The sequence below is a fragment of the Canis lupus genome, chromosome 12 (assembly GCF_003254725.2).
Source record: "Canis lupus dingo isolate Sandy chromosome 12, ASM325472v2, whole genome shotgun sequence".
Lineage (NCBI taxonomy): Eukaryota > Metazoa > Chordata > Mammalia > Carnivora > Canidae > Canis > Canis lupus.
The window spans coordinates 27571875-27587854 of record NC_064254.1 but is presented as its reverse complement, the minus strand read 5'-3'; the positions used below and the strand labels follow the sequence as shown (position 1 = coordinate 27587854).

Sequence of the window (15980 nt, the reverse complement as noted above, 5' to 3'; positions counted from 1 at the left end):
AACGCTGTAGAGGTTATTCCTAGAATGGAAGAATTTTCAACAGTGATCTGATCGAAATTAGAAGTGACCTTGGTAAACTAGAGCAGAGGCCAAAAAAAGTAGTGGAATGATGTATTAAAAGGACCATATCAGATTTGTATTCTAGGTAAGGAGGAAGAGGAAACCAGCACAACAGCTGTCCCTTCTGGAGCAAGGAAGGAAAGAAAAAAGTCCTGATTTGTATTTTCCATTAAACTGAGACTCCAAAGTTAATTTAAAAAAATACTGATAAATGATTTAACCAATGATTTTTAATAAGACTCACTTTTTCTTTTAAAAGTAGGATTACCAACTGATCCTGGGTTGCTAGGCACTTACCTGGTTTTAGCCCTGAGAAATCTTGCATCCTGGGAAAGCTCTCAGTCATGCACAAACTGGGGGAGTTGATCAAAATTAAAAATAAAAAGTTGGCGTGTTCATTAACCAAAATGTAGAAAATATAAATAAGTGAAAACATTAAAATCATTAATACTTTCAGAGTGCAGAGAGAGCCACTGTTAATATTAGTAAATGTGTGCCTAATATCTCTATGGAATAGACTTCATAACAATACAAGTTACTATTATTGCATACGACAAGTGATAGGGTAATCTCATTTGAGTTGTCTTTTAAAATTCTATTTAATTTTATGCCAAGTACCTTAGTATGTATCCCTTTTCATCTGATGGCATCACTCTGTAAACTGTGATAAATTTTCAATTGTGTATTGGTCATTTCTGCTATTCATTCTACAAATTCCCTTAACCTTACACTTTTCTTTATCTCTGAGATGCAGTACTAGCTAGTACATTAGCAGCATGCTTTCTGAGTTCTGATAACTATATCACAGTGTAATCTCACTGCTCAGGGGTATGCAGCCTTTCATTTCTTATTCCATTTCTATTTCCCCTGTAGGCCAGGGAGGGAAAATTTCTACCTAGGCAGTTTAGCATCATTTAACATTGCTGTTTCTTGTCCAGCAGTCTCCTACATGAGTGAGACCATATGTCGACCACAGTTAGCACTTAAAATGTATTATTACCTACATATACAGAAAAGCTCTTTCTGTTTTGTGGGGGTTTAACTTTCTGAAAGCATTTCAAGTCCTGATTTAGAGACAGAAAGAAAGAAGGAAAATAGAATTTCAGTGTTAGAAAAGAAATATATCATTTATCTATCCTAAAATGTTCACACTTGGTTGGGGCCATATTTCAGGATTATTATGATCCAGAAAGTACCTCTCGTTGAAGAAGTACTTACCATCCATGTGCAAAGTAACACTGTTTTTGCCAGTTACACATAGAATAATGGCCTCTTCTGTTTTATTTCTAGCTACACAATCCCTGTTGGCAGCCCTCGGATTGCTTGCATGATTGAAATGACTGCAGACGGAAAACCTCCAATACAGAAGGAAGACACAGAGATATCCTATGTCTCTCAGGTAGTTAAGCAAATACCCAGTTCCAAACGTGACAAAGTGTGCCCTCAATATCTGAAGTAAATATTTCTTTTTAAGTTACTAAACACCTATCATATTTCTTTATTGAACAGATTCCTTGTAAAAACTCTCAACAAAATACCAGAATAATCATTCCTGACACTTAGGTACAATTAAATATGTTTAATACTCCCTGTCGCTATCAAAGTTTTATTAAATTTTACAAGAAATTAATTTTCCTCTCACACTTTGCATATAACATATTATGCTTGATTAAGAAAAACAGCACAGAAATTTAGAAAGATTAGCAAGATACAAAGCAGTGCTTAAAAACTTACATTTTTATGGGCTATGGCAGTGCTTATACTGTTATTAAAAAGTTCCTTCTCAGGGAATTTTTCTTAGAAATGTTGAATGAAGAAAATTGAAAGAAGAGAGGATGTTTATCCCTCTAGAGACCAGGCAATTTGCTGAATTCTTTTAATTTTAATGATGTGGTTGGTTACATGCTTCTTAGTGTGACTTTACACAAATATATTTAAGATAAAGAATTCCTGGTTCATTTGATCATCATGGAGAGTTAATCTGTATAATTAGAGCTCCAAAGTGCTAATTTTGGTGCACATTAGAGCTGGCAGTGTGTAAAGCCTTAATGAATTGGAAATTTCATTTTATTTCCATTTTTTTTCTATGTAGTTTTTTTCTCTTATTGAGTATATACAAGCATCTTAAGGAAGCACATAAGAATAGCTAACATTTGCATAAGCACATTACATTTTCCAAATTGTGGCCATATATTTTTCTCTCATCTGATCTTCCCAAGAACCCTCTAAAGTTAGAATGAATATCTCTTTTACAAGGTAGTATCTGATGAAATTGAGTATCAAATGTCCAAAATTTCATAGTGATAAAGAAAGAGACTTGATCCCAGATTTTCTGATTCCCAATGTCGGTTTTTTTGTTACCTTATAATACACTTTATTGTACTTCATTTTCTGCTCCAGCAGATTGAAAACTATCAAGTGGATAGTTAAGGTAAGAATAAAATTGGTTTTAGTTTTGAAGAAAAAAGACCAAAAAAAAAAAAAAAAAAGCAGTCTTAAATATAGAGAACAAACTGGATGTTGCCAGAGGAGAGGCATGTAAGAGGATGAGTAAAATAGGTGAAGGGGATTAAGGGGCCACTTACTGTGATGAGCACTGAGTAATGTATAAGATTGTTGAATCATTATACATAAACCCGAATCAATATACTATATATAAACTGTACATTAGTTTTTTTTAAAAGGCATGCTAGAGTGCAAGTTAGCCAAATTTTAGATTCAAAACACAGACTATTCAAATGGTGGAAAATCTATGAAACACTCATAGTTTTGTGAAAAATCCAATGTAAAGCAGTCAGTGTGATTTTATCTTCATTCTGTCTGGTCATCCATTCTTTATATTGAAAGCTCTATATTTTCTTACGAATAACATGCAGTATGCTACAAACAAACAGGCATAAGGGAAAAAAAGAGAGCGGCAAACCAAGAAACAGGCTCTTCGCTACAGAGAACAAACTGATGGTTACCAGAAGGGAGGGGAAGATGGGATGAAATAGGTGATGAGGATCAAGAAGGGCACCTGTGATGAGCACCGGGTGTTTGCACGGAAGTGTTGAATCACTATGTTGTACCCCTGAAACTAACATAACACTGTATGTCAACTAACTAGAATTTAAATAAAAACGTTTTTAAAAACACACATATAAAAAAAAGATCCTGTTTTCAGCTCTTTTTTTTTTTTAGCTTTTAAGCTTTTATTTTTATTTTTTTTAATTTATTTTTTATTGGTGTTCAATTTACTAACATACAGAATAACCCCCAGTGCCCGTCACCCATTCACTCCCACCCCCCGCCCTCCTCCCCTTCTACCACCCCTAGTTCGTTTCCCAGAGTTAGCAGTCTTTACGTTCTGTCTCCCTTTCTGATATTTCCCACACATTTCTTCTCCCTTCCCTTATATTCCCTTTCACTATTATTTATATTCCCCAAATGAATGAGAACATATAATGTTTGTCCTTCTCCGACTGACTTACTTCACTCAGCAGTTTTCAGCTCTTTTCAATAAATACTCATTAGTGGAATTGCTGGATCATAAGATACCTTCATTTTTAATTTTTTGAGGAATCTTCATACTGTTGCACATATAGTTACCACACAATTGTGCATTCCCACAACAGTACACAAAGGTTTGTTTCTTCACATCTTTGTCAACACTTTTTACTTGCTATTGCTTTTTTTTTTTTTATGATGGGTACCCTGAAAATATGAGCTTTTTAATCAGCTTATTTGTTTTTGCTATTGAGGCATAGGAGTTCCTTCTGTATTTTTTATATTAACCCCATATTAGATATATGGTTTGTGGATAGTTTCTCTCATTCTGTAGATTGCCTTTTCCTTCATTGATGGTTACCTTTGCAGTGGAGATTTTTTAATTTGACATAGCCCCACTTGTCTTTTTTTGCTTTTGTTGCTTGTGGTTTTGGTACTGTATCCAAGAAATCATTGCCAAAACTAATGTTATGAAGCTTTTACTCTAAGTTTTCTTCTTCAAGTAGTATAGTTTCAAGTCTGATGTGTAAGTCTTTATAATTAGTTTTGAGTTGAATTTTTGTGTATGGTGTAAAGGTTCAACTTTTTTGCATGTGTGTGTCCAGTTTTCCCAAACCATTTGTTGAAGAGACGATGACTTTCCTCATCGTGTAGATGTGGCACCTTGTCAAGGATCATTTGATCATAGACACACAAGTGTATTTCTGGGTTCTGTTCTGCTGTTTGTATTTATGTGTCTATATGCCAAAACCATACTGTTTTTGATTACTGTGGCTTAGTAATATGCTTTGAAGTCAGGAAGTATCGTGCTTCCAGGTTTGTTTTCCTTTCTCAATGTTGTTCTGGCTATTTGGGGTCCTCTGTTAAGGATTTTTTTTTCTATTCAAAAACTGCCTTTGGAAATTTGATAGGGATTGCATTATATTATATCTGTAGATCACTTTAGGTAGAATGAACTTTTAACAGCATTAAGTCTTCCAATCCATGAACACAGGAAGTTTTTCCACTTTTTTGCATCTTCTTTCATCCCTTTCAGCAATGTTTTATAGTTCTCAGTGTATTCATCTCCTTAGTTATGTTTACTCCTAATTATTTTATTCCCTCTGATTCTATGTGAATGAGATTGTTTTCTTAATTGCTTTCCAGGTTGCTCTTTGGAAGCATGTAGAAGCACAACTGATTTTTTTTTATGTAGATTTTGTTTCCTGCAGCCTCACTGAATTTATTTATTAGTTTTAATTTTTTGTGGACTTTTTAGGATTTTCTATATATAAGATCATGTCATCTACGGGAACTTCTTGCTTTTATTTCTTTTTCCTGCCCAGTTGTTCTGCTAGGACTCCCAGTACTATGATGAATAGGAATAGAGAGAATGGGCACTCTTGTTTTCTTCCTGATCTTAGAGAAAAAGCTTTCGGGTTTTCACCATTGAGTATGGTATTAGCTATGGGATTGTCATATATGGCCTTTATTATGTAAGGTAATTTCCTTTTATTCATAGTTTGTTGAGTCTTTTTATAAAGAAATGATGTTGAATTTTGTCAAATACTTTTTCTGCATCTATTAATCTTGTAATCCTTATCCTTTGTTCTATTAATGTGGTACATCACATTGATTTATTTTTTCTGTCGAACCATCCTTGTATCACAGGGATAAATCCCACTTGGTCATGGTACATAATTTTTGTAATTAAATGTGCTGTTAAATTTGGTTTGCCAGTATTTTATTGAAGATTTACATCTTGATTCATCAGGTATATAAGCTTGCAGATTTTTTTCCTTGTAATGTCTTCTTCTGTCTTTAGTATCGGGAAGATGCTGGCATCAGAGAATAAGCTTGGAGTATTCACTCCTCCTCAGCTTTTTGGAAGAGTTTGAGAAGGATTGGTATTAATTCTTTTTTAAAATTTTTTGTAGAATCCTCCTGTGAAACCATCTGTTACTGGGCTTTTGTTTGTTAGGAGGTTTTTGATTACAGATTCTTTCTCTTATTATTCATCTGTTCAGATTTTTAATTTATTCATGATTTCCTCTTGGTACGTTGTAGGTTTCTGGGAATTTATCCATTTCTTCTAGGTTATCCAGTTTGTTGATGTGTAATTGTTCATAGTTATCTCATAGTCCTTTTTATTTCTGTGGCATCAGTTGTAATGTCATCTTTCATTTCTGATTTTATTTGAATCTTCTCTCTTCTTTTAATTAGTCTAGCTAAAGGTTAGTTTTGTTGATCTTTTCAGAAATCCAACTCAACTTTGCTGATTTTTTTAATGTTTTTCTGTTCCCTATTTTTTTTCTGTTCTAATTTTTATATAATTTTATACTTTCTGCTAACTTTGGACTTAATTTATTCTTCTTTGTCTAGTTCTGTGATATATAAAGTTACATTATTGATTTGAGTCTTTCTTCTTTTTTACTAAGCTTTTCAAGATATGAACTTTCTTGTTAGAACTATTTGCTACATCCCATAAGTTATGGTATATTACATTCCATTGTCTCAAGATATTTTCTGAATTATTTAATTTCTTCTTTGAACCATTGCTCCTTTGAAAAGAGTACATTGCTTAATTTGCACATACAGTTGACCCTTGAACATGGGGATTAGGGGTGCCAACCCCACACAATTGAAATCCATTTATAATTTTGACTCTCCCAGAATTTAACTAACAGCCTGTTGACCGGCAGCCTTACTGATAATGTAAACAGTTGATTAATGCATATTTGTATATATATTCATATATTGTATATATATTGTATTTTTATAACAACATTAATTAAAGAAAATACTGTTAAGAAAATCATAAGGAAGAGAAAATGTATTTACAGTATGATACATATATTTATTGAAAAAAATCTGCATAAAAGTGGTCCTATGCAGTTCAAACCCATGTTGTTCTAGAGTCAGTGCTGTGTTCTGATATTGGCTGTATATATATATATATATATATATATATATATATACAGCCAATATATATATAATTGTTATATCTTCCTGGCCAGTTGACCCTTTTAATCATTATATAAGGTCATTTTTTGTCTCTTATGACTGTAGTTGACTTGTCTGTTTTGTCTGAATAGCCATAGCCATTACTGCTCTTTTTTGGTTGCCATTTGTATGGAATACCTCTCTCCATTCTTTCACTTTCAGCCTGTATGTTCTTAAATCAAAAGTGAGTTTCTTATAGATGGAATATAGTTGGATCTTGGGAGTTTTCTTAATTTTTCTGGTCCACTCAGTCACTTTATGTTTTTTGATTGGGAGTTTACTCCATTTACACTTAAATTACTAATAGATAAGAAGCTATTTCCATTTCATTAATTGTTTGTGTCTTATAGATTTTTTTTTTTTTGCCCCTCTTTTTCTCCCTTGCTCTCTTCCTTTGTATCTCATTGGTTTTTGTATATGTGTGTGTATGTGAGACATATTTTGATGCCTTTCTCATTTTTTTCCATATCTTTTATATATAGTGTATTTGTGGTTAGCATAGGGCTTACATAGAACATCTTACAATTATAATAATATATTTTAAGCTTATAGCAACTTAACTTCAATTGCTCTAATCATTTACTTCTCCCCTGTCCACACTTCATATAAAGATCTCACATTTACATCTTTTTTATATTGTGCATACATTGACACATTTTATAGTTAAAGTGTTTTTATACTTTTATCTTTTAACTTTATTTTTGAGCACTTTGAATATATAATCCCACAGCATTCTGGCTTTAAAGGCTTCTGGCAAGAAATCCATTGATAGCCCTATAGGGGCTCCCTTTTATGTGGCAAGTCTCTTTTTTTTTTTTTCCTGTTCTCAGAATTCTCTATCTTTGACTTTTGACTATTTGGCTATGTATCTTGGTGTAGACTTCTTGAAGTTCTTTCTTGTGGTAGTTTTTGAGCTTCTTAATCTGGGTGCCCATTTTCTCTCCCAAATTTATGATGTTTTCAGTCATGATATCTTTCTTTTTTAATACAGCAATCAATGTTTGTCTTCATTCCAACTAAAAGACCCTAGTAAGAAAACACTTAAGTAAGTAAATGTAAAATTCTCGTGTTTATTTACAGTCTTTATATCTTCAAGTAAGTATTCTATGCCTCTTTCTCTTCTTCCTCTGATACTCCCATAATGCATATATTGATCCATTTGATAGTGTCTTCTAAGTTCCTCAGGTTTTCCTCTCTCCTTTTCAGTCTTTTTTTCTTTTTGCTGCTCTAACTGAATACTTTCAAAGAAACCCATCTTTGAGTTTGCTGATTCTTTCTTCTGCTTGATCAAGTTGTTTGATGAACCCTTCCAGTGAGTTTTTCGATTAGTTTTGCATCTTTAGCTCCAAAATTTCTGCTTGATTCTTTACTATATTTTCTCTTTATTGATATTCTCATTTTCTTCATGCTTCATTTCCCTGAATTCATCGAGCATCTTCATGATAGTTATTTTAAAATTCTTTGTCAGGTACTTCCATTTCTTTAGAATTGGTTACCAGGGATTCATTCTGTCCCTTTAATTTTTCCTATCTCTTCCTGTACCTTATAAAATTCATGATGATATCTACACCTTTGAAAAAAACAGACATCTTTCCCAGTCTTTATGGACTGCCTCCGTATAAGAAAGGACCTTCACCAATCAGCCCAGCTAGAGAGTCTGGGAACCTCTCAGCACTTTCTATGGATGTATCTTCTGTGGCCTTGTGTGTATAAATTCCCTTTTATAGGAATTTACCAGTTGTTGTTGTTTTTTTTTTTTTTCAGATGCTCATAATCTTTTGCTCCCTCTAGTGTGTGTCTAAGGTTCTACAGGTTCTCTGGAGCTTCCACAAGCCCCCAAATTCTCTTCTTTTCTCAGCAGCCCCAGGGTTCCTAAGGGCATATGGGTCATGTCAGGGTTTCAAGTCAGGCAAAATAGAAACCAGTCCCTCAAAGAGCCCATAGAAAAGCCAGAATGTTGGAAGCATACTCTATTCTTCTCCACCCTACTCCCTTGCTCTGCCCCAGTAAGAGGCCACCAAACCATATCAGCCTCAGTCTGCTGCATCCATGGTCCTTTGGAGCAGCAACACACCATCCAGTCCTCTTTCATTTTCAGTAACAGCCAGAAATCTACAGGATGGCAGTTTCTGTCAGTGTTCCAAGACAAAGGAGACAAACCCATTCTTCAGTCAGCCCCCTGAAAAGCCATTCTTTTGGATGCAGAATTCAGGTCTTTCCATTGTTGGAGAGAAGTCAGTAGTTAGGGAAGTTTTGCCTGCTCTTCCCACTAAGCTCCAGCTCATGTCTACAGTGAGTGAATGCATGCTAGTCCAAACATTTGCCTTTGTTCTCAGTAGCCCCCAAACTGGCACACTTCCCTGTCAGCACTTAGATTCACCAAGACAGGAACTCATCTCTTGGGCTGGACCTGAAAGGTCTGCACATAGTATATACGTTTCAGTCTTCTATTTCCCTCCCCAGAGAGAAACTGGGAGCTGGAAGTCTTCTTCCAATTATGCCTCACTGAGTCTGGGGGAGACCTTTGGCCATTGAGTGCCACAGATTTTCCTGTCATCCTCAGTACAGCTGATTTCACACTCACCTAGGGTACAAGTGCTTCTAAACTATCTACTCATTTCTCACAAAGGGACTTGGTCTGTGTATTGTTCTTGAATTAGTGTCTCCCTAAGGGAAGAAATATCTGGAACCATCTTTCTGATCTGTATACTATATTTTCTAATTTGTGATTTCATCCCCCAGATTACATTAAATTCTATTATGGACAAGAATAATCCCATTTTTAAAAATATTTCCACTTTCCTATATCACTATGCTCACAGGATAGCGACTCAGTTCACTGATTGCTTCACTAAAGTTCAGTTCCTTCTTTGACAAAGTGAGAAGATACCATTTTGAAAACATTCTCTGGCCTAAAGAACCTTAAGAATCAGAGATTTAACTATAAAGTATGGGACCAATGAGGACTTCATTGCTATTTATCAAATTATAAAAAAAAAATCTTTGTGTAAGCTACTTGATATTAATCTCATAAGAAATTCAAGAACTTCCATGTAAACACTACTCAACACTCAATGCTATATATATATTAAGGATATATAGAAAGCTATATTAGAATTAAAGCCGTATTAATATTCCTCCCATATGTTGAATCTAGTAAAACAGCAAGGTTCTAAGACAGCATAAAGTAGAAGAAGGCTAGAAGATAAATAGGAAATTGTAGGAAAAAAACAGGATTGAGTTTCATTAATCAGGTGATTCTTTAACAAACTTATATTAAACTTCCTATTTGTAAGGCATTACTATAAACTCTGAGAGAATCCCAAGATAACTATGTTATCCCCCTAAAAGGGATAAAAAGATAGAAGAGACTGTATGATCACAGATTATTATATTATTGGAGAGGAGGAGAGGAGGAGAGAGAGAGATCTTCTAACTGCAAAGAGATGAAGAATTGAAATAACTACTGGTTCTGCCTTTCGACCCCCTTTCATTTAATGACTGTAAATTTTTAAAAATTTAAGACAAATCATATGTAAAAAGTTATTTAAATAAATCTTTCTCCCCAAACATTTTACCCAACACCTCTTATTCATCCCTATTCCAAGATGTGATGTTTTCTGCATACAATTCAGACAATGTTAAAAATTAAAATTTGTTAAACAAATGAAAGTCAGTTAATTTCAATTCTAAGTAATTATATTCTTAGGTAAAGAAAAGTGCACTCCAATAGTTAATATTAAGTAAAAAACTACTTTAGAATTACCTTCCTGTTAACAAAAAGTTATTTAACATTAGACAGATTTGAGGCTATAAAACAAAACATTGAATAAAGATATCATTACAGAAATGTACGTAGACTCCCAATGTCCAAATTTAAATTAAAACAGAATTTAAAAAAAAAAAAAAAGATAAAACAGCTTATCTGTCTCCACCTCTGGTTTTTAAAAGTTTATTTCCTTTTGCCTGTCTTCTTATTTCATTCCCACATATTATAAAAGAGCAAATATATTATTCCCTTAAAGAGAAAACTCTGAGAGGAAAGGGAATGCTCATTTCACTCTTTTGCAGAGTTCTTTTCCCTCAGCACCATTCATATTTTTCATTATCTTGATGATTCCTCCTTGATTATCCATGTCTGTTCTCTGTGGTTTTATCTTGTAAGATCATATCTTGATGTCAGACTCTATTCTCCATAGTCTGATTCACAAGAAGTTATTAGAAAAGACTTATTTTAAAGACCTGTCTCCTTAGGAATGATTATACACACAAAAGGCAGCTCCTGGATAATTAAGAGTCTGGGGATAGAGGAAGTCAACCATTTTAATGGTTATCTATGTGCAGTCAACGGCAGCAGCTTTTTTAGACATTTCAGGATTCCAACGCAGCTCGAGCCTCAGATCGGAAGAAATACAAGAGCCATCTACTTTCATTGTTTGGGTGTTTTTTAATGGTCTAATAAATCATAGATAGCTCCATAGACTTTCCCTCAAATCTGCCCACTGCTGACAGAAGAGGAGGATATTCTTCCATCCTCTATCAGTTTTGTGCTAAAACAGCACACTTGTCAAAGCTGTGAGAGAGTTTGCTGTTCCAGGTGTGTGATCAATAAACATAGATGTCAGAGACCCTTGGTGAGAAGAGGTCATGGCCTTGGATTCGCTGAGTCTGCAGGTTCATGATAGATTCCAGATTGCATTAGCGGTGAGTCACTTATCTTAAATGATAAAAGAATTCTGCTAATAGTTTGTTACAGTAATTAATATAAATGGACTTAGCATATGAAAAAGGATGTGAAAACAATTAAATGTACTCCTGTGTTACATGAAGGCTCTTTTAATACTCCTTGAGACTTCCACCCCACTATGCTCAAAAATAGGCATCCTCTGGGTGACTATATATCTGAACCTTTTATAAAGTACACACAAAAAATTAATGAATGCCTTCAGGAGCAGAACTCGAGTCACCAGAAAAGAATAAAAGCTCAAATAACAGGGTTAGTTTGATCTATTATGGGTCATAGAGATGCTTTGATGTTCCTAGAATTGAACATGCTTCTGTTCTCTAAAAAGCACATTTGCATCAAACCAGAACATATTAATATAAACATTAAATGGCATTACTGAGAATTCCCCATCCTCTCCTCCCCTCAGAGCCTTAACTTAATTATTTGGCACTAGTTTTAGAATTCTTGCAATGACAGTTTTCCATTTTAGTGTACCTGTAATGTCAATTTAAATACTTTTCAGCTATCAGTTTGGAGTGTGTGAATGTGTTTTGGGGATAAGAACATCAGAGACATAAACTGCACAAATGCTGCTGCATGCACCTTTCATATGCCTACAGCCCTGATGATCAGGGTCTCATTACCAGTTCATCCAGAATTCATTTGTAATTAATAAATTTCATGTTTGAGAAAGCTACCTTTTATATTCATATAAATGATGAGAATTAAATTTATATATATTACTGTAGTGTGGGAAGAGAGATTAAGTCACAGTTTACTTCATACCAGAGATTTTATTGTCATTCTGGTCAGGGAATAAACTCTATTTCCAAATAAGGCCACATTCTGAGCTACTGAGGGTTGCAATATCCACCTATAAATTGGGGGAACACAACTCAATCCCTTTAACAATAGTTAACAAGCCTCTATTTTCTTTATCAGTTTTTATTTGGTAATATTCATATTAAAATGCAAACACTTGAGTTCCAAAATATATTTCAGAGAAATCGATTAGCAAATTTTACTGAATGCTTTTTTACTGAGTTTTATTAGATATTGTGAAAAATACATAAGAGCCTTTTTCTAAAGTAACTTATCCTACCATCTAGTAGAGGTGGCAAAAGTAAGTAACAATTATGACCCATTTTACATGGTAAAATACATTAAAGCATGCATTATAGAACAAAACATTCTAGGTCTTTCTCATATAATCTAATCATAACTTACAAGATTTTTTTGTTGTTATTTTTCCTATAGGTACATTTTGAATCAATGTTCCTTGGCCACATCCCAGCAAATGTTAAGATCTATAAGAATGCAGGTCAGATTTATGGGTTCAAAGGCTGCATTCAAGAGCTTCAAGTAAACAACAAAGAATTCTTCATCATTGATGAAGCACTACGTGGAAAGAACATTGAGAACTGCCATGTCCCATGGTGTGCTCATCATCTATGCCACAACAATGGCACCTGCATCAGGTTAGTTTCAGCCCCTTGATCTCCAACCTATATTTCATGATTCCAAGTTCTTAAAACAACAAAAATCAGCAGCATTTTCACCTGGATGGTAGGAAAGAAAGGTCTGGAACCTCTTAGTTTGCATATGCATCATCTAGGTCATGCACACATGTGGTGAATACTTGTTTGTTCAAAGAAATTTATATACTGTGACTCCAATGTCAAGAAATACTTGACCTCGGAAAATAACTAGGTAACTAAACTTGATTTTGACAATTTCGAATGACCTGATTTCAGCAATTGCAGATGGATCCAAGTATAATTTTACCATGGTGTTCTGCTTTGAGGACATATGAATGACAGATTCTTACTTATTGATAATAGTTTTGATGCATTCATTTTTATTGTGGTTTTCTTTTTTTTTTTTTTTGCTTCATCTTTAAAAAATAAAAGATCTACTTAGATCTGTAAGATAAAAATGGAGAAGAATACTTATATCTCTTTCTTCTCCTTATTTGCAATCTTTACATCAAGGAAGAAAAAGCCTATATACCTTTTTTACTTGATATAAAGATTCATCATGCTTGTAAGCCTCAGAAGATTTTAATTAAAATTACTTTCTGCTCCACTAAAATGTCTTAACTTAATCAACCCTGGGGGAGTCTTATTTGGACAGTGTAGAACATATTCCCAAATTTCTTTAATGCTCTGAGAAATTTTTATTGCAGGGCTACAAATAATGACAGAGAGAATGCTAAAACATGTGTAGATTATATTAATTCAAGTCAAGGAAAAATTAACCGAATCTCATAGGAAATATCGTAATTAATTCACCTCAGTGTTTCTAAGGGGCAAGCTATCAAGTAGTTAATGACTTCACAAAAGTAAACATCTATGTGCATAGTGTGGGAAAGAGAAAAATTTTATCAAAGAGTACGATAAGAAATGGTGGGCAGAGACGGGCTCCGAAAATAATCACTGGAATAGGAAAAGAAAAATGAGAAAGAGCCAAATAGCAAAGACAAGGAACAAAGGACAGGTATGATAAAATCAAGGTGATATATTTACCAAACAATCACAGACTGACCTAATAAATTTGAAGAAAAAGCATGGTTTAGTGGAAAAAGTGGATATTGGCTCTTGGGGTATCTAAACCCTTTGCTTCTGGTTAACTCTGTACAAGTCTGTGCCTTGGTTTATATATTTGAAAAATAACAACAACAATATGGGCCTATTTGATGTAGGAAAAATATAACAGATAAGGTTTTAAAGGGCTTTAAAATAGTGAATTTTGAGTTTGAGTGAAGATAACTTCCTTGGCCATGGTTATTTTTTTGAAGGAAACAAAACCAAGGTCTTATTTAAGAAGTATTCTGCTATATAATGAACTCAACCAATGGCAATTATTTTTAAAAATATAATAATACAAAAATTATCCAGCAAGATAACCACCTTTAGAACCCTGAAAGAAATGAATTTTTGTGTAATTAAGTGAAACAGAAACACAAAAAAAGGTTGTCCTACTGAGTTTCTAATGTCTGAAATATTTGTGTCATTCAATCTAAATAAATATTGTCAATATTACCAGTGATAGAATTATAGAAGTGACAAGAATTGTGTTTTCTCCCTTTCTATATGTGGTGAGCAGACTCTAACATAGTCCTCATCATCCCATCTCCCAGTATTCATGCCTTTGCATGATACCCTCTCCTTAAGAGTGGATAAGATCTATGATTTGCTTTTAACTAACAGAATAATCAGTACAATACAGTGATGAAATGTCACTTCCGTGATTAGGTTACATAAGATTGTGAGCTGCATATTGCAAGGAGATTCTCGCTAACTTCGATAAAACATGGAGCAATTTGGGGAAGGTCCATATAACACAACACTGAGGGTAGTTTCCAGCCAACAACCAGCAAGGAGCTGAGGATGGCTTCTAGCTGACAGGCAGCAAATATTGAAGCCCTCAGTTCTACAACTGCAAGAAACTAAATTTTACCAACAGCCCGGGGAGCTTGGGAGCAGGTGCTTCCCCAGTTGAACCTTGATTAAGACCCCAACCTAACCAACTTCTTGATTAAAGCTGGTGAAATTCTTTTACAGAAGACCAGTCAAACCTTGCCCAAACTTTTGACTCAGAAAAACAGTAAGATAATAAATGTGTGTTGTTTTAAGCTAATTTTGTGGTAATTCCACTATGCAGCAATAGAAAACAAATATACTCTAATTTTTTGTATGTGTCCCTATCATCAACTTGGAGAAATACCTAAGAGTTTTACTTTACAACAATAACTGTCTGAGATACTGTAAGCCAAATACATGTTAAATAAAATAAACCTCTTATTTTCATAAATTAGAGAATCTCACATTTCTTCCAGTCTTAGATATGTATTTGAAAATAAAAGTAAAGACAATTATTCTAGTAGGATAGATAGAAATAGTCCATAAAACACCATTCTCTTAGATTTATTTCAACAAACATCACATGAGGACCAACTAAGGGGCAAGATGTATGTGAAACAAAGATGCATAGTCAAGACACTATCCTGCACACAGAAGCTTTCACTATAGTATGGAAGCTTTATCAGCACCTTAGGACTTAGGATAAATTTTCCCAGAAAAAAAAATGTATCTGTTTTCTGTCATATACTTTATTCTGGCCTTCTCTATCCATTTCTCAGTCTTTCAACCTCTCAACTCCTCCCCCAGAGAAATATACTCAAATGTCAACTGATTTTGGCAAGCACTCTTTAAGGTCTTCCAGATCTGTATGTGCCTCTTATTGTTAGCAAAATGGAGACTTGCTGGCTGTGACCCAACAAATAAAACACTTCTTCACATTCTATGAACAACATGATTTCTATCTTGATTGCTGGTGCTGAACTGCCAAAACTACTCTGCATTACTGCATCCAGGACATGCTGATCCATGGCAACCACGACTTCCATTCCAGGATATCTTTATGCACACCAACACTATAGTGCACTGGAGTTGGCTAGTTCCAGAATAACAACAGAATAGACTTCTCAGAAAGATCATAAGAACAGCTCCTAGGAGGTCAAAAGTTTAATATAAGAAAAATACAGATAGCTCTAGGGCTACAGGAAGGATGATCAGAATCAGAATGGTATCTTCACTCTTCCCTGTCCCATCAAAAACACTCATATCCAACCATAATAGAGCACTCCAGCGGTCTATCCAGCAACTCATAAGGAGAGTTAGAATATGTACTGAAGGAGGACTCCAAATGAGGCCATGAGCAG

General features: G+C 34.3%; 1 protein-coding gene across 1 annotated transcript in view; it reads left to right on the top strand.

Moving 5' to 3' along the window:
- EYS (eyes shut homolog) overlaps positions 1-15980 on the top strand; it is a 1522493-nt gene that overhangs the window by 1307719 nt on the left and 198794 nt on the right. Inside the window, exons 31-32 of the mRNA XM_025419151.3 lie at positions 1351-1459; positions 12515-12735. Coding sequence (XP_025274936.3) covers positions 1351-1459; positions 12515-12735 — 330 coding nt within the window. The remainder of the gene's footprint in view (positions 1-1350; positions 1460-12514; positions 12736-15980) is intronic.